This window comes from Pleurodeles waltl, chromosome 7, assembly GCF_031143425.1.
Source record: "Pleurodeles waltl isolate 20211129_DDA chromosome 7, aPleWal1.hap1.20221129, whole genome shotgun sequence".
NCBI lineage: Eukaryota > Metazoa > Chordata > Amphibia > Caudata > Salamandridae > Pleurodeles > Pleurodeles waltl.
In genome coordinates, this window is record NC_090446.1 from 191,878,539 (window position 1) to 191,897,792 (window position 19,254).

The following is a 19,254-nucleotide window of genomic DNA, read 5'->3' on the forward strand; positions in this document are numbered from 1 at the left end:
TGTACTGTATTTAAAAATTAGGATATGTGCTTTTAAGTTTTACATTTGCTGGTACTGAAAAAGTCCTAAATTCATTTTTCACTACTCTATGGTCTATCGCTCTCAATGAATAGCATCAGGTTGCCTTATTACATTTAAAAAGTGCTAACATTTGATTGGGAAGAAATAGAGATGTCAAGTCCAGATTAGAGTTGGAATTTAAAAACCTTTTTAATAGTAAGATCATATTTAAGTCACAATCTGGAAAATACCACTTTAATAAAGTTAACATTTTCTTATCTAAACCCTTTGGTGCCTAATGCCTAGTGACTGAACTTTGTATGTTCCCACAAGACAGTAAGTCAAAAGAGGACTAGTTGCTGGCAGGATGGGCCATCTTGCCACGATGGTTGGGAGCAGAGCTGCTACCTGCCTTACTTACACTTCAAAGGGCTGCCTGCAGCAAACACTCAAAGGAACCTTTTTTACCCCTGACTCCTCGGAGTATTGCCAGGGGACTGAATTAATTGTCTACAACCAGATTTTGTGCTAGGTCAGGGTATTTCCCCACTTCAAATGCTGTCACCAGGTATACAATGTGGACCTTCAGAACACATCTTCCACATACTGTTGGACCTGTGGGCTACATATGAGAAGTACTGCCTTGTTTCCCAGATGACTGCCCTGCTCCTTCAGGCCTACCTTGCTGCTACCAGAGGGCTGTCCTGCAGTTTGATGCCTCCTTGTTCCCCAGGGGACTGCCCTGTTACTTGAGGCTTGCTCTTCTTTCTGAGAAGGAAGACTGAACCTGCTCTCTTCATCCCAGTGACTACAAGGGTCAGCTTGCTGACCTTCTGTTCTGAGCTACAGGGACAGAACCAGGCCCAGAGACCTTGCTACAACTGCCCAGCTGCCCTGCTGCAACTAGATCTGCCGGGACCTGCAAGTGGACCTGCCTGAGCCCAGCTGGCCTATGCTACAGTGAGTCCCTGATCCCCAAGAGGTGCCTCCATAGATCCTGGAACCTTGGCTGGCATCAGAGTGCATTTCTCGGGGAAGAAAGGAGAAATGCTAATGTTTTGGGTTCTTTGCCTTTGCGGCAAGACACTGTCACCCGTGAGGACTGCCAATGTGAAGCTCTAGTGAACTTGACTCTTCACTCTATAGCAACTTCTAGCATCAACCTTCAAAACAAGATCTATACTTCATGCTACAGCAAAAACAGCCCACGGTGCCGCCAACACAAAGCTCCAGCAACAACCTTTCATCAACCATCCATGACACAATCTCCCTGCTCCTCGCAGAATCCTCCACAGCAAAATGGACTCTTCACATCTCACTTTGAGAAGGTAACGTTTTCAGGAGGACTAACCTGGTTTCTGTATCCAGGCCGTGCTCCATAGCGGTTGGCCTGAACTTGTGACTTTTCCCCAGTCTAGCACGATGAGATGACCACCAGAAGCCCTCTTGGCTTGAAGCCTCCAAACCTACCAAAAAGTTTGAAAAGCAAGATCTCTGGTTCTACTGTTGAACTTCTGTAGTTTTAGTCTAATTTTATTTATTAAAATGTACTCTAATTTCCTAAAGTGTTGTGGGGATTTTGTCATGCTGTGTTTTCACTTTATTACTGCTTGTGTACTGGATAAATACCTTACACATCACCTTCAAGTTAAGATTGACTGCTTTTGTGCCAACGTGCCAGAGGGATAGGCACAGGTTAATTTTACTGACTTTGTGGTTCATCCTAACAAGAATTGTATACTCTTGCCCTCTATGTTACACAGTATAAGATAGGCTTCTGCATCCAAAAAGACATTTATAGGTAGAGGAGGCTTTTTTTTCTTAATTGCTTCTCTTGTTTTAAGCTGTTGCACTATCTCTGCCTAATCAGCCTACTTGCAAGGTGCCCATTGTGTCCGAAATATGCTCACAAGCATTCCGCTCAGGTACGTTTGTGGTCACGATTCTACGTTTATGGTTGGTGCGATAGAGTCTGTTGGAGCAGTCTGGAAGGAGATGCCTTTGTTGTTGTCTCCTGTTTTCTCTGTAAATAGTAACACTTCAATAAACAGTGTTTAATGAACTTACCAGAACTCCTTGTCTTTCATCACTGACGACGTGTGATGTGGAGGATCTTCACTGAACTGCTGCTCACTGCACTGGTGGCAGGCCTGCATTTTTGTGTTGACCTCGGCTGCTGCTGGAGGTGGATGTTTCTTCACGGCTTCTGCTGGAGGTGGGAGACAACGCAGTAATGGGTGGAATTTTCCCTGTTTTGCTCCACCCCACACTCATTTGCTTTGTGTGTCTTGCATCTAGAGGTGGCCATTTTACCTTGGGAACACTTTTGGTGATCTGCATGCCTGCATGCTTTGAAATGGTCATTGAGCAGCCATTTTGAGGTGCATTTTGCAGTGCTCTGTGACAAAGTGTGAAATACTCTGCGATATGCAGGCGCGCTGGTATCTTTAGTACTTAGATAAATAGTACATTCCATGACTCTTGTGGCCATTTTTAAATCCGCGATTTCAGCGATACGCAGGATTTTGACATTTCTTGTGTGTATGCTATATAGCGGTGACATGCATTGACATCTGTTATTCAAATTCAGCGATTCACACTCCTTTGGATATTCCTTGTGCATTTCATGTTAAACAGCTGTGACTCTCATTTCCTGAAGTCCTCATGTTCTGAGGGCATACTTCATATTTACAACGCAGTTGTGCACATCCCTCTCAAGGCGACATTTTTCAAATTTTGTTATTGTGGAATACCAAGTGGAAACATTTTGCATTTTACCATTGTGCACTTATACAAATTAATATTGTTTATTATTGCACCACTATGAACTTATCTAGTGCTACTATCCACTTGTACCTGTAAGATTATGCAATCTACAATGCCACCTGCACCATTCTTACAACTTGCTTGTGAGCCGCCAACAAAATGGAAAGAATAGTCCAGGGCATTTAATGCGTATTTAGGGGCAATAGATTGCTTAAAATTCAGGCTGAATGGAAAAAAAAATATTTTGGAGCATTCTTTGGTAATGGAAGGCCAGAATATTTTTTAGCATGTACCCAAAGTGGTGTGCAAGGATTCCGAGGAAGAAGGAGGTCCCGGGCGTGGGATGGCCGATTTACGGCTTATTTCCCCCCGGGGTGTTTGGGGGAGTGGAATAGCCCTGGGTGCCATTTGGGCGCTTTGGGCTATGGTGGGAGGTATTAGTAGGGGGCATTTTGTGCCCCAGTCGCCATTTTACATAAAGCCCCGGGTAGGTCGGAGCAGCTTTTTGTGCTAGTTGCGAGTTAGGAGTTTTTTGGTCGCTAGAGAGTGAGGCAGGTTTGCTAGTTGGTCTATTAGGATTCCCAAAAAACAAAAACAAAAAAAAAAGGAGAGTGAGGCAGGAAGGAAGCCGATCGCCGTGTCGTTTTACCTGCTTTGGGTGTTAGCATTCGTTGAACGGGTTCTTGGTTTGCGGTGCCGGCCGGAGTTCTTGTGTACCGAGTGCCTGTTCTCCTGCGGAGTTATGGCAGCGGAAGTGAAGGTACAGCAAGCGCTCCGCTTGCTGGAGGAGGCAGGCCGACTGGATTTAGTGCGGCCGGGTGCAGCAGCGGCTGCCTGGCCCGCGAGGAAGGCGGCGAGCGGTGTGGCGGCAGCCGTCATGGCATGCTCGCCTCCGCGCCGCATTACCGGAGCAAAGAAGGTGAGTCTGTCAGGGAAAGGGAAGGCGCGGCTGTTAGGCCGGTGGGCGCGTTGGCGGGGGCGGGGAGTGGCTGGGACCCATCGGCTGCCGCGGCAGGCACCGATTAAACAAATGGAGCTGTGGCAGGGGCGTGTGGGGGCAGGGTAATGGGCAAAGTTCCTCTGGGGAGGACAGCCCCATGGAAGGCACGAGTGCAAGGGGCGGGAGAGAGGAGAGTGGGGTGGGGCCTCGTTCGTTCAGGGATTTTACAGAGGAGCTGGTTTCAGCGGCCAGCAGCCCAGAAGGGCTCATGTTAGATTTTGAGGATGATGGCTCACAGTGGCAGGAGTTGGAGGAAGAGGTGCAGGAGGGAGAGTCAGAGGATGGTTCTTGGGGAGGGGAGGAGGGATCTGGGGATAGTTGGGGGGCTCAGGCTAATGCTACATTTTTGTGGGAGGGGAGTGAGGAGGATGAGCAAGTGGAGGTGGAGGAGGACGGTATTACGCTAAAGGTACGTCCTCCCCTCTGCACATATGGAAAAGGTAAGTGTCTTCAGAAGCAGTCAGTATGTGAGGTGGGGCCCTTTAGGTCAGAGGAGGTAGGGAAGTTAGGGTACAGGCAGGTATGGGGCGCAAGGCAGTACACGGCGAAGGACTAACCGGGTCAACGGGAATTTCACGACAGGACGAGGAGGCAGGGCAGCAGGACCTGGGATGGCAGGGGCGGCCCGTAGACCCCAGGACAAAGTGAAGGCGGGGCCCGAGCGGCTAGCCGGATGGCGGGGAGGACGCCAGAGGAAGCCGAGGTTGGTGGAGGTATGGTTGCTCCGTAGGGGCGGCGAGGCAGAGTGGGTTTTGTGCCCCCTGGTGACGCACCCGTGGGGGAGCAGCGACCTACCTCGGAACCACTGTTACAGAGAGGTGCCCCATGGGGTAAGGTGGTGATGCACCCTGGAGGTAAGACGGGTAACGCACGGGCAAGGGCTTTGGGGTACACCCTGTCTGTGGAGCCTGTCCCACGGTTGGATGATCTTCAGGGTGACGAGGATTGCATGGAAGAAGGAGAGTTGAGGGAGAGTGCGGTGGATGAATGATGGTGTGAGGGGGGGGTGTCTAATGTTGTTCAGTCATTTCAGGACACCGCAGTGACGACGGACAGACGGACTCGGAAAGGGCGAGTGACTCAGGAGCGGCACCGGCCCTTGTTGACAGGTAAGAGGCCTGTCACTGTGGTTTCAGTGGCAGTGGAGGTAAAAGTGGAAGAGGGACAGAAGCGCCTGCATAAAGGTGTTTATGTGGCGGATGTAGGTGTGGGGACTGATGAGACGGGGGTCTGAGTGCTCCTCCGCGGGAGAAGGAGGCCAAAAAAGTGGACCCAGGTACTGGTACAGGAGGGGAAAAGGGTAAAAAGCTTCCCTACATGGGTACAGCTAAACCGCTAGGGCTCGCATTTGATGATGGCAACAAAGGAGAAGATTTGGCGTGGCAAGTATGTGGAAATGCTAAAGTTACTGCATAGAGAGGTGTGCTCTAAGGAAGGGTCGAAGGAGGAAGAATATGAGTTGGCTAAGCAGCCAAAGGTATCGGTAGCTATTGAAAATTGGACGGCAGCGTTTTTTATTTATGTCAGTGTCTATTGCGAGCGCTTCCCAGAGAGGGCCGTAGCGCTGCTGAAATACATGGATGTTATTAGGAAGGCGCACTTGAATTATGGCGGCTACGCGTGGGTACAGTATGATGAGGAGTTTCGAGCGTGTTTAGCAGCGGACGACTCTGTTTTTTGGGGTGAAATTGATGCTGGCTTATGGCAGCATACTATGGGTCCCGCTAAATTCGGAAAAACGGTCTTTACGGCTAGTGGCCTCCCCATCACCTACCAGCCCTTTCTGGCTCGCCCCACCCAGGGTGGGGCAGGGACAGCGGCTAAGGGCACCGAGGTAGCGGAGACCTCAGGGAATGTCAAGTCAGGGGCTTGTGGGATTACAACAAAGGGCTGTGTACAAGGGAATGTTGCAAATTTTGGTACGAATGCTCGCAATGTGCCAGGAGGCATGCAGTCCTTCACTGTTATGCTTCTGGGAATGTCAGGGCGTCGGGACAGAGTCAGGGATTAGCAGCCGGAGGTGCCAGCTCAGGGAACCAAGCAACAAGCAGATACAGAGGTAATCAGGGTGCGCTGGGAAAGAGCTCGTTCACCAGTTAGACTGGACAGGCTGCGTTTTTGGCTGGCACAATACGACAATGTGGAAGTGGCACGTTTGTTGTTGAGTGGTTTTTCTGAAGGTTTTCGGTTGCAGTACATGGGTCCGCGGGTGCGTTGCTGGGCGGACAACCTAATATTGATCGCGGGCAGGGAGGCATTGGTGCAGGAGAAGCTGAATAAAGAAATTGCTGAAGGAAGGATGGAGGGTCCGTTTAACGAGTGGCCTTTGGATAACCTCATTGTTTCTCCGATTGGTGTGGTCCCCAAAAAAGAGGCTGGTCAGTTTCGGCTTATTCATCACCTCTCTTGGCCGGAAGGGGGATCGGTCAATGATTTCACTCCGGAGCACTTGACCAGGGTATCCTATGCGTCGGTGGATGTCGCGATTGGCTTGGTGGAGGTTTTTGGCGAGAAGGCCATGATGGCTAAGACAGATATTAAGTCTGCTTTTCGCCTGTTACCGGTGCACCCAGATGATTTTGAGCTGCTGGGGATTCAATTTGAAGGGCGCTGGTATGTGGATAAGGCGTTGCTGATGGGTTGTTCCATTTCTTGCTCCTTATTTGAGTGTTTCAGCACTTGTTTGCAGTGGATATTTTCTCGCGTCACAGGACATAAGGAGGTGACGCATTACCTAGATGATTTCTTTTTTGTGGCACAGGCGGAATCTGAGCATTGTGCGGTCATTTAGCGGCAGTTCCAAGACCTTATTGGGGACCTGGGTGTGCCCCTGGCCCCCGAAAAAACAGTTGGACCTGCTACAGTATTGACTTTTTTGGGCATCGAGTTGGATACCAGTATGATGGTTGCTAGGTTGCCACTGGACAAACAAAGGAGCATGATTGTGGCGATTTCACAGATGGTACAAAAAAATAAGGTCACGGTGAGAGAGGTGCAGGTATTGCTGGGGCATCTGAATTTTGCATGCCGGGTTGTGCGGGCGGGTCGGACTTTTTGCAGGCGTTTGGCACTTTCCCTGGCTGGGAAGCAGTTGCCACACCATCACGTTCGGCTTAGGGTGGGAGTGAAGGAGGATTTGAGGATGTGGTGCATCTTTCTGGAGCAGTTCAATGGTATTCCTTTACGGTCCTGGCAAATAATGGAGTGGGATGTGCAGATTTTTTCAGATGCGGCGGGGGCTTTGGGTTTTGGCCTGTATTGGCAAGGGAAGTTCTGCGCAGAGACGTGGCCGGCGTTATGGACGGGAGGGGGGAGGAGCGTAGCATTCCTGGAATTGTTCCCATTGGTGGTTGCGGCAGTAATTTGGGGGTCGTTGTTGGAACATAAAAGAGTACTATTCAGAGTGGACAACCTAGCGGTGGTGCAGGTGGTGAACAGGCAGTCGGCCCACGATCCGCAGGTATTGCAGCTGCTGCGCGTTTTTGTGTTACTTTGCCTCCGTCACGATATTCAATTTAAGGCGAGACATGTGCCAGTTGTGAACAATGACATTGCTGATGCTTTGTCTCGTTCACAGTGGGACCGATTCCATGGGCTCGTTGCGGGCGAGCCCTTGTTCAGAACGAGGATGCCAGTGGCTTTATGGTCGGTGGGAGAGAGAGGATGTTCAGGTTGGTTTTGAATTCTCTGGCTCTATCTACTAGACAGGCGTATGTGCGGGCCTGGAGGGAGTTCAGACAGTCAGGGGTGCGGTGGCATGCAGATGAAAAAGGGAGAGTGGAGGACGTGTTGCGCTTCATCATGGGGCTGGTTGAGAGACGCCAGTCTGGGATAACTATTGCAGGGAAGATAGCGGGCGTTGCGTTCTGGGGAAAATTCTTTTGGGGGTACGCCCCATCCACTGGTGAACTCGGCCAGCGGATTCTTGATGGATGGGAAAAAGAGGCAGGACAAAGAGGCAACGGGAGACAGCCCATTTTAGTGACGCTCTTAAGAAGAGTTGTGAATAGTCTTGAAACAGTATGTTATGACGCGCAAGAAACTCTCCTCTTCAAGACGCTGATGTCTTGGTTGTTTTTCGGGGCGTTCAGGGTGTCAGAACTTTTGGGGTTGGGACACAAGCCTGGTTTGCATTGGGATGATGTGGAATTTCGGGAGTCTTCGGTACTTCTGAGGCCTCGTAGTTCGAATACAGATCAGGTCGGCTTGTGTACGCATGTGGTGTTGCCACGGTATCCTGTTTCGGAGTTGTGCCTGGTCAGGCTGGGTAGAGCGCTGCGACGGGAATGGCACGGGGGAGCAGAGGTGTTCCACCATCACAGTGGTAGTAGGACAACGGCACCCAGATTTTAGCAGTGCTGCGAGAAATTTTGCGTTATTTGGGGCAGGATGCATCCTGCTTTGGTACGCATTCTTTTCGTATTGGCATGGCGACTGAGGCCGGGTTACAGGGCTGGCGGACAGGGCGAATTATGAAGTTGGGGAGGTGGAGATCAGATGCGGTATGTGAGATGTGGGGGTCCTGGTGTGGGGACTGAATATTAACATATTTTTCTCCTGCTGCAGGTTCGGTGTCGGGTCCAGAGATGCCTTTCCTCTACATTTGGTTCTTCGGACATTCTTTTGTGAAGTGGGCACAACAACAAGCAGGGCGCACAGCCATGGGGGTTAATTTAGAGTTGGATACAGAGTGTTATAGGGTGCGTTGGTGCGGGAAAGGGGGAATGCGATGGGACCAATTATTGCGGACCTTACAGGCGGAGAAAGGGCGGGGTTCTTGCCTTGATGTTTTGTTAATCCACTTGGGCGAGAATGATTTGGTGGAAAGGATGGGTCTGGATGTGCTAAAAGCCATGAATGTCGACTTGCTGGAAATCCAGAGACAATGGTACGGTTGTCATTTGATTTGGACGGCGTTTGTCCCACGTAGGATTTGGAGAGGGGCACGCAAGCCAGGAGCCATTGAGAAGGCTCGTCGTAAGATTAATAAGGAGATGAAGGTTTTTTGTAAGTCCTATGGTATTTCGGGGTTGGAACATGAGAATCTTCATTTTGAGGATCGCAAGTTTTTAAGGGGCGACAGAGTACACCTATCCTTCATGGGTATGGAGTTGTACCTGCTCCAGGTGAGGGAAGTCTTGAAAGCTTTGTTAGGTGAACGGTGAGATGAGGTATTTTCGTGGTGACACCCTCCTACCGTTGGGGGGGCAGAAAAAGGAGGTAGCTCCTTTTTCTGGTGGCGGGAAATGAGACAGTGCACAGGGCTATGAGAACAGGGGGGGAAGACGGCAGAACCGACAAGGCATTGACAGGTGGAAAAGGACTGGACGGCAGCAGGATAACTTAGACAGCAAGGGGTGGACATTCAGGGGTTTTTGCTGATTTGCGCACTCAGGGGGTACGAAGCAGCAGGAGACTATGGACATGACAATGGACTTTAGCAACAAAGCAGTACAATGTAAAGGTTAATAAGAGGCCATGTGGTAAGGAATGGGAGGGGGTAGGGCAGGGTAGGGGAGGGGGAAGTATGATAGGATAACTCGATGTATAGTGAGGTATTAGTCTTGTGAGGCGCTAGGCCAAGGGTAAAATTGATGGTTGTAAGTGCACCTGTTTCCAATAAAGTGGCCTTTTACACACAATAAGGCGGTATGGTGTCCTTCTTCCCCAAGGAGGTCCCGGGGGGATGGCCGATTTACAGCTTATTCCCCCCCCGGGTGTTTGGGTGCTTTGGGCTATGGCGGGAGGTATTAGTAGGGGGCCATTTTGTGCCCCAGATGCCATTTTACATTAAGCCCTGTGTAGGTCGGAGCAGCTTTTTCCCATCCTCCCTCCACGGTGGTGTTTAGTAAGGTCATGGCCTTTTAGTGGGGGGTTCATCAGGGTGGCGGATGGGGGCAGGGAGTAGACCAATTTTGGCCCGGTTGGAGATGGGTGCACAGGGGTGGCAAGTTTGTTGTACGAATGTCACATGGAACAGGTGCAAGCGAGAACTGAGACAGTGCACATGGCTATGAGAACAGGGGGGGGAGGACAGCAGAACTGACAAGGCATTGACAGGTGGAAAAGGACTGGATGGCAACAGGACAACTCAGACAGCAAGAGGCGGACATTCAGGTGTTTTTGCGGATTTGTGCGCTCAGGGGGTACGAAGCAGCAGGAGACTATGTTATGTTATGTTATTGCGTTTTATATAGCGCCAAACTGCCCTGGAGGCTTTGTGGAACTGAGAAGGACACTAGCCTCATAGCAAGCAGGAAAATACTGGATCACAGAGAATTACAATTAAAACATAAAAAATTAAAAAATTAAAAAAATTAAAAAGACAGGTTTTAATGGCCTGGGTGGAGGAAGTTGGAGGGGGGAGGTTGGACACAGGGACAATGGCTGCCATCAGTGCTGAGGCCAGAGTCTGAAATGCTCGCTGTTGGGCTGCCTGGCCAGAATGAATGTCCTCCAGGTATGCATTTGTCTGTTGCAAGTGCCTCTCTACACCCTGGATGGCATTCAGAATGGTAGACTGCCCAACAGTGAGGGATTTCAGGAGGTCAATGGCCTCCTCACTGAGGGCAGCAGGGCTGACTGGGGCAGGGCCAGAGGTGCCTGGGGCGAAGGAGATGCTCACCCTCCTGGGTGAGCGGCCACAGGGCACACGCTGAGGGGCTGCTGGGAGGGCGGTGCTGGTAGGGAGGGTGGCAGCTGTACATGTAGATGCGGGGGACACAGAGGGGCCCGCCACCGCAAGGGAGATCCCATCAGTGGAGGAGTCGTGTCGCTGGTCTCTGCTCCAGTCCCCGCCGTGGAGCTCCCCTCCCCCCGTCCCACTGGTGAATTCTGGCTCCGTTGTGTCGCCCTCCAGGGCCATGTGGGATGCAGCTCCCTCTTGCTCCGGTGGCACAGCTCCTCTGCCTGATGATGCTAATGCACACAAGAACAGGGAGACCACAAAAAGGGGGGGAAAGAAAGTAGAAAGACATGTTCAGTGCATGCAATACCGTTACCGTTGGCGGACACTACAGACACAGCAGCCCTCTGCACTATGCCATGCACTCAGACTTCCCTAAGTCATCACTGGGACATGGGGTACGTGGCCGATGCCCTATAGCTGCACACATGGAAGTCACAGGAGCCTGACTAGGTGTAGATGGCTCTTGCTACTGGTGGGGTTGGAGTGCCACTTAGCCTGCCTCACAAAGGGTCCTTGCCTACAAGGCTCGCCCTAGCTTAGGGGAACCCACAGCCCACCTCCCCCACCCAGACACCTCCAATGCGCGCAGAGTCAGATGGATGTGACAGTACTCACCCCCTTGTGGCTGCTGTGATGCCCTCAAGCGCCCATCCAACTCCGGATAGGCCACCGCCAGGATCCAGAACATCAGGGGGGTCATGGTGCGACGGGCACCCCTCCCACGTTGGGAGGCCATCCCCAGCTGGGCCTCCGCCGTCTTCTTGCTCCAGCAGCGAATGTCCTCCCATCTTTTACGGAAGTGGGTGCTCTGTCTGTGGTGGACCCCCAGGGTCCGGACGTCCTTGGCGATGGTACGCCAAATATCCTTCTTCTGGTGGGCGCTGACCTACAGGAATAGTACAGGGGAAAAGGAAAACATTAACCGTCCGGACCGTCACAGTCATTGTCCCACATTCCCACCCTTGCCCTGACGCACATACACTCACCATCAGATCATGCACGCCTCACCCCTCATCTCCCATCCACACCACTACAAACAGGCATTGCCCATCCATCATGCTCACAGTGTACTCACCTGTTTGTCTGGAGGAACGTAGGGTAGCGTGTACACAGTTGGAGCCTGACCTGACGTCAGCTATCCGCCATCCCACAGGAATCCCCCCTCTAGTGCAGGTCTTTTCAAACAACAGTGGCCATAGCATCAGGGATGTCCCAGCCTATGTTCTCCAACGTGTTGTCCAGAGTGTTGTCTGCCCTGCTGAAACACATGAGCAGCTACATTGTGTTCCCTCAGGTGGAGGATTTGCCTTCAGTGAAAGGTGACTTTTATGGCCTGGGACATATCCCCAACATCATAGGTGCCATTGATTGGACACATGTGGCCTTGGTCCCCTTCGCAGGAGTGAACAGGTGTACAGAAACTGGAAGAGCTACCATTCTATGAATGTGCAGATGGTGTGTTTGGCAGGCCAGTACATCTCCCATGTGAACGCCAAGTTTCCTGGCTCAGTGCATGACGCTTACATTCTGAGGAATAGCAGCATCCCTTATGTGATGGGGCAACTCCAGAGGCACCGTGTGTGGCTATTAGGTGAGGACAAGGACCCTATACCGTGTGAATAGTTGTCTGGGTCTGGGGTTGTCCCTAAGGGTTAGTGTTTGTCTAACAGTTGTCCCTCAACATTTGCAGGTGACTCTGGCTACCCCAACCTGTCATGGCTACTGACCCCAGTGAGGAATCCCAGGACAAGGGCAGAGGAACGCTACAATGAGGCACATGGGCGAACTATGAGGATTATAGAGAGGACCTTCGGCCTCCTGAAGGCCAGGTTCAGGTGCCTCCATATGACAGGTGGTTCCCTATACTACTCACCAAAGAAGGTGTGCCAGATCATCGTGGCCTGCTGTATGCTGCACAACTTGGCTTTGCGACGACAGGAGCCTTTTCTGCAGGAGGATGGTCCAGAAGGAGGTCTTGTGGCAGCTGTGGAGCCTGTGGAAACGGAAGAAGAGGAGGCAGAAGAAGAGGACATAGACAACAGAACCACCGTGATCCAGCAATACTTCCAGTGAGACACAGGTAAGAAGACGTCACTGCCTCCTACATCTGATAAAATTGTTAGACCTATCATCTCTCTGTCACTTTCACCCAGATATGGACCCTGATTTGTCACTTTGGCTTTCAATTTCACAGATGTGGGTCCCACTGTGTGACCTCTGCTATTTTACCTCATGGACTAGACCTGTGTGATATAGGTATGTTGACAATACAATGGACATTGCTATTTCCCTCAGTTATTGCAAATACAAATTTGTGAAAGCACAGACTGACTCCAGGTTGTTTTGTGATTCAAGGGTGTTTATTTAAGTGCATAATAGTGGATGGGGTTGTAAAATGGGCAGGGGTGATGGTGGAGGAATGTCCATGGCAGAGTCCAGTCTATTTGTCTCACAGGTGCATTGTCCAAAGGGGCATAGGAAGTGGAGCTAGGGCAGATTAAGGATGGACAGGGTGACAAAGTGGGACAGAAGAATGGCATTCAGGGTGGTCTCATTTCTTGGCGGGGGTCTTGGCATTGTTCTCTGTCTTTGTCCTGGATCTCAGGTACTGCTTGTGGGGTAGTTCTCCATCTGCAGGGGGTGGGGTGCTAGTGTTGAGGTCCTGTGGCAGTGCCTCCTGTCCACTAGTGCCGGAGGAGGTGGTGGGCAGTTCATCGTCCAGGCTAGTGTCAGGGGCCCCTTGTGGTGCCACAGTGTCCCTCCTGGTGTTCACGAGGTCCTTCAGCACCCCTACAGTGGTGCCCAGGGTGGTGTTGATAGACTTGAGTTCCTCCCTGAACCCCAAATACTGTTCCTCCTGCAGCCGCTGGGTCTCCTGAAACTTGTCCACTACCGTTGCCATCGTCTCCTGGGAATGATGGTACGCTCCCATGATGTTGGAGAGGGCCTTGTGGAGAGTGGGGTCCCTGGGCCTGTCCTCCCCCTGTCGCACAGCAGACCTCCCAGTTCCCCGGTTTTCCTGTGCCTCTGTCCCCTGAACCGTGTGTCCACTGCCCCCAGGCCCCTGCTGTTCTTGGGGTGGTGGGTTTGCCTGGGTTCCCTGTAGTGGTGGACACACTGCTGCTTGACGTGTCCTGGGGACAGAGGTATAGGCCCGCTGGGTGAGTGCTGTGCTGGTGTTTCCTGAGGGGGGAGGCTCTGTGGTGGCCTGTGACTGTCAGGGGAACCAACTGTCCCGAGGTCCCAGATGGGCCGGGCTGGTCATCTAGATCCAGTTAGACAGAGCTGCTGTCATCACTGTGGGCCTCTTCGGTGGGGGGAGTGGACATGTCTGGAACCTCCTGTCCGGTGACGTTGAGTAGGGGTCCTGCAGGGGTGTAAAGGCATGATTATTGCATCTGTGTGTGCCATGGTGTGCAATGGGTGGGTGACCCTGTACCCCAGTGCTTACATTCTTGTGTAGGACCTTGTGTGATAATTGTTTAGGGGTCTGTGAGGGTATCTGTAGTGGACATGCATTGGTGATGGGTGTCCATGCTTTGTTGTTGCATGCAGGGCTTGGTGTTGGGATGTGTGGTTTGTGATAGTGGGACATATGTGAGGAGTTGGAGTGAGGGGGGTGAGGGCGAGGGTGGGGTATGTGATAGCATGCAGGTTGAGTGGGGGATATGGTAGTTAAAGATTTTACTTACCAGAGTCCATTCCACCAGCTACTCCTGCAAGGCCCTCAGGATGCAGTATAGCCAAGACCTGCTCCTCCCATGTTGTTAGTTGTGGGAGAGGAGGTGGGGGTCCGCCGCCAGTCCTCTGAGACGCAATGTGGTGTCTTGAGACCAGGGAACGCACCTTCCCCCGTAGGTCGTTTCACCTCTTCCTGATGTCATCACGTGTTCTTGGGTGCTGTCCCACTGCGTTGACCCTGTCCACGATTCTGTGCCATAGCTCCATCTTCCTAGCTATGGAGGTGTGCTGCACCTGTGATCCGAATAGCTGTGGCTCAACCCGGATGATTTCCTCCACCATGACCCTGAGCTCCTCCTCAGTAAACCTGGGGTGTCTTTGCGGAGCCATGGGTGGTGTGGGTGATGTGTGAGGTGGTGTGTGTTGTGATGTGTGGGATGATGCTTAGGGGTGTGTGGTGTTTTATGCATCGATGTGTATGTGTGATTGTGTTGTGTGCCTCTGTATGCTGGTGTGGTCTTTGCTTTGCTGTCTCTCTGCTTCTTCCAAATTGTTGTAAGGGTTTGTGGGTAATGTGGGTGTGTGTTTTATAGTGTATTGGGTGTGTGGGAGTGGTGTGTGAATGTGTATCAGTTGTGTGTATTTGGGATTGTCCAATGTGGTCATGTTTTGTAAATGTGTGTGTATTTTGAGGGCTGCGGTGTGTACTGCCAATGGAATACCGCAGTTGAAAGAATGCAGCGTGGATTCATGGGTCGTGATAGTGTGGGCGTATTCCTGTTGGCGCGACGGTGTAGGTTTTGTTTTCGCCAGTTTATCACTGACCTTTGGTGTGGCGGACTTGTGTGGGTGTCTAGATTTTGGCGGATTCTGAGCTGTGGGTCGTAATACCTGTAGTGGAATTCTGCGCCGCAGCGGTGTGCTAGCGGTCTTCTGCGCGGCGGTAAATGGGATTTACCGCCATTGTTGTAATGACGGCCTCTGTATGTTTTGGAGCATGAAGGAATACTTCTATCCTTTGCAGGAAAGAACACCATTTGTTGCAGAGTTATTTCAAGGCAACTGTCTTTATAGACTTTCGCTTAGAACTGATGAAATCAGCAATGCCATCTCATATATGAGACCTGCTCAACCAGGGCTCCCAACAAAAACAAGTTATTTTGATTTAGATTAGCACACTTTCCGAGCAGAGTAATTAACAGATGGTAATATTGCTCATCTTATTGACATTCAATTGTTCAGTCTTAGGAAGTAGCATGAGGATTATGCATTAGGAATAAAACATGAGACTGGCTGGCCACACATCCCAAAATCAGGTATGTTAACCTACTAAGCTCAAGATTCGGAGATTTGTATATCTGTGGGCCTCAAATGAGTGTATGTTACAACATCCCAATAAGCAGATTGAAAACATGCCTTTGGGTAACAGTCCGAAAGGATAGTCTTTGTGAGGATGGAATCAAAAATATTTATTGAGCTCATAGTCATTTCACAGAAGGCATTTTTGAAGAATTGGCAAGAAAGGGTCATAGGCCCTCATTCCGACCCTGGCGGTTTCAAACCGCCAGGGTGGAGGGCAGAGGAAGCACCGCAAACAGGCTGGCAGTGCTTCCCGGGCCATTCTGACCGCAGCGGTAAAGCCGCGGTCAGAAAAGGGGAACCAGCGGTTTCCCGCCGGTTTCCCCCTGGCCCAGGGACCATGGGGATTCCGACCCCCTTCCCGCCAGCCTGTTCCTGGCGGTTTACACCGCCAGGAAGAGGCTGGCGGGAACGGGTGTCGTGGGGCCCCTGGGGGCCCCTGCACTGCCCATGCCACTGGCATGGGCAGTGCAGGGGCCCCCTAACAGGGCCCCACAAAGATTTTCACTGTCTGCTTAGCAGACAGTGAAAATTGCGACGGGTGCCACTGCACCCGTCGCCCCCCTGCAAATCCGCCGGCTCCATTCGGAGCCGGCTTCCTCCTTGCAGGGGCTTTCCTGCTGGGCCGGCGGGCGATCTTTTGGAGATCGCCCGCCGGCCCAGCGGGAAAGTTGAAATGACCCCCGCGGTCATTTGACCGCGGTGCGGTCTTTGGGCGGTTTCCGCACGGCGGGCGGTGCCCGCCACCCGCCGCCCGCCGGGGTCGGAATGACCCCCATAGTCTTGTAATCACAGTGAAAATTGTCTCTAAAGTGCTTCGTATTGAAGTCTGTAGAAACTTATTTTCAGTTGTCAACTCACTCATTGCCTTTTATAAAGATCTTAGTCAGAAGACTATACACGTTGTCAAATCCATTAAAACATGATCATTGTTATCCTACCAGGTTTGACCAACATATCTAAAATTTGCAATTTATCGCTTGATTTTTATGATATTGGTTGCAGGTTTAGCTCTGTGCTATTGTTTGAAGTGTTAGCCCTGCCCTTAATGGTTGACCTGATAGCCCTTCCTGAAGATCGGCTCTAGTTGTCCCTGTATGCAATATATAAATATTGAACGATCTCTGAGCAGTCAAACAAGACTGCCAAGTTACACACCAACAATAAACATATTAACAACCACACTCAAACAAATAGCATTGCCAACTCAGTTTTGTGGTGCAAGATATCCAAATAAAGCCACCCTGTGAAAATGTACTGGATTAACATATCACCACAAATGTGATGGTGTTTTAATTCAGCCACTTGAAAAACCTGTCCAGTATTTTGTTTAATCTATAAATACCCGCCTGCCCACTTTTCATAATTATGACACGTTGTAGCTACAGAAAGCATAATGATCTCAAAGCAATGATTTTGGCTTACTTCCTGTCTCCTCAAAACCAGATTCAACTTTAAAAATGCTTAGAAAAACGAATGTTTTTATGAAAAGTTTGCTAAACCAAGCACAAAGGACACATTACACAGATAAAACGTATATTCACGTATGGTTTACGTATTTGCTTCACATCCACTGTTTTTTATTAAATTTATTTGGGTGATTCAGAAGTAAGAACATCAGCAATGCATTATCTGCTTATTGTCTTAAATGTCAGAAAACAAAAAGAACAAGATTCCCAGAAATCATTTAGTCGCTTTATATCTCACCAGCATTATGTCTTGGGGAATTTCGTGGTGTGCCATGACTACAATGGGATATAATACAAATGTATGTGCTTGCACACATATATGTTATCTTGGGGCATTGGTAAACTGCAATAAATACTGACCCAACAATCTGAAAAAAGTTGTAAACCAATTGTGTAGATTAACGAAACACTGATATTAGCAATGGGAGTACAGGATAAACAAGGGTAGGAGGTGGATATAAATTGTGCCAACTGCCCAATTTGAGGCTAATAATCCATGAACTGTATTATTTGTGGTTGCCTTTGGTATCCATCACGATTTCTGAACTGTTCATTTTTCGAAATTTCATTAACCTCTTCTGTAATTCAGAATGCTCTTTTATGGAAGTATGGGCAAGAAGAGTTGAGGTGAGCTCTCTTTCTAAACCAAGGCACTCTTTGAGTCTTGTTTCGCAAAATGGAACCAGGTAGATGAAGATTTCCTGACAAATTACTCCTCATCCAACATATCAAATTGTTTATCAACAGCAAATGTCTTCATTTTAATCCTTTCTGAAAAATATTTCACCTATCCCACCTTGATAAAGAAAAACATTTGGCAGACCCTCGTCTGAATTTTTGGAGCTTGGACCCAAAGTTATCGCTGGTTACTAAGTACACAAGGGGATTGATGGCACTGTTCATGCAGGCCAGGCCGCGGGTCACCTGGTAGGTGACATAGATGTTCTTTAAAGTCTGAGTGCATGCTCCTTCAAGTTGCCACAACCTACTGACCAAATTAAGATTTCGAAACAAGTGATATGGGAAGAAGCAGATTGAAAATACGACCATGACAATACTTGCCAACTGTATGCTTCTTTCTTTCAAAACAGGGTCTAAATTTTCATTTTTCCGCAAAACTACAACCACATGGGAATAACAACTAATAATTAGCAAAAAAGGAATCAAAAAGCCGATTACCATCACCAAAAAGCTATAGGGCAGGTACTCGCTCAGGCTTTCGTTGCCAGTGGAATCGTAGCAGTGGGAGGCATTGTCGTCTGTTTTCATGAACAACAAGTCAGGTAAAATCTGCATGATCACCCAAATCCATACTATAGCGCTGACGAGGAAAGCGTGAGCCAGCTTCTGGAACCGACCCAGCATTTTCATTGGATGGACAATCCCTATGTAGCGTTGCACGCTGATACAGGTGAGAAAGCCAATACTGGCGTAGTGGTTGACGTGGAAGAGGCAACGAGTGACCCTGCAGAATGCCAAGCTAAATAGCCAGGTTCCTTTTGCTATGTAGTAAGAGGCGAAGAATGGTAGAGTGATCACGTACAGCAGATCCGCAACTCCAAGGTTGAACACAAAGACGTTCAAAGTGTTCCACTTCCTCCAGTTTCTGCACAGGTTCCACAAACCGAAGCAATTGCCTAGGATTCCAATGAGGAAGACACTCAAGTAAACAACAGGCAGGTAGCGGTAGGTGACCTCCTTGTTCACCTGGCATTGTGGCGAACTCACATTCGAAATGAGAGACGTGGAATACGACTCCGTCGAATCCCCAGCATTCATCATCCGTGTTTCAATCGAATGCAGCTGTGAAGAACTGGCTTGGTGCAGTGGTCGTATTTTGTATTCCTTTGCAAGCTGCTTGCTTTCAAAACATGATTCGTTCACAGCAAGAACATGTCCCGTGCAAAATGTCGAGTCTTTCAACGAATGAAAAAACAGGATGCTGAAAACTAGCAGGTCTAGTCCGCCGCTAATCTCAAAGGGAGGGGCCGGGGGGTTGTTGTTTGGGGGCAGGGACGGGGGAGGGGAGAGAGTGAAATTTTTAAAAAAAGATTTAAAAAACTTACGTTTCCGACGCCTGCCGCCTCGCCCCTGTTCCCTCTTGATGGTGTACCCCAGCAGTCCCTGGCACACCAGCACAGGCTCCCCCCATGCAATCCTGGCACTGCTCTCATGCTAAACCTAGCATGAGAGCAGCGCTAGGATTGGTCTGAGCGGCTTTGTCTGCCACTCAGCCTCTGCATGGGAGTCTGTGCAGTTTCTCCAACCTCAGCTGGAGAAACCTAAATGCG

The 19,254-nt window shown here is 50.1% G+C and overlaps 1 protein-coding gene across 1 annotated transcript; it reads right to left on the reverse strand.

The window, feature by feature from the left end:
- Positions 1-17,180: 17,180 nt before the first annotated feature.
- On the reverse strand, positions 17,181-18,792 carry LOC138247222 (P2Y purinoceptor 1-like). The gene has a single exon (XM_069201954.1). It carries the CDS (start codon positions 18,743-18,745, stop codon positions 17,747-17,749), a length of 999 nt encoding a protein of 332 aa, XP_069058055.1. The 5' UTR covers positions 18,746-18,792; the 3' UTR covers positions 17,181-17,746.
- Positions 18,793-19,254: the final 462 nt, after the last annotated feature.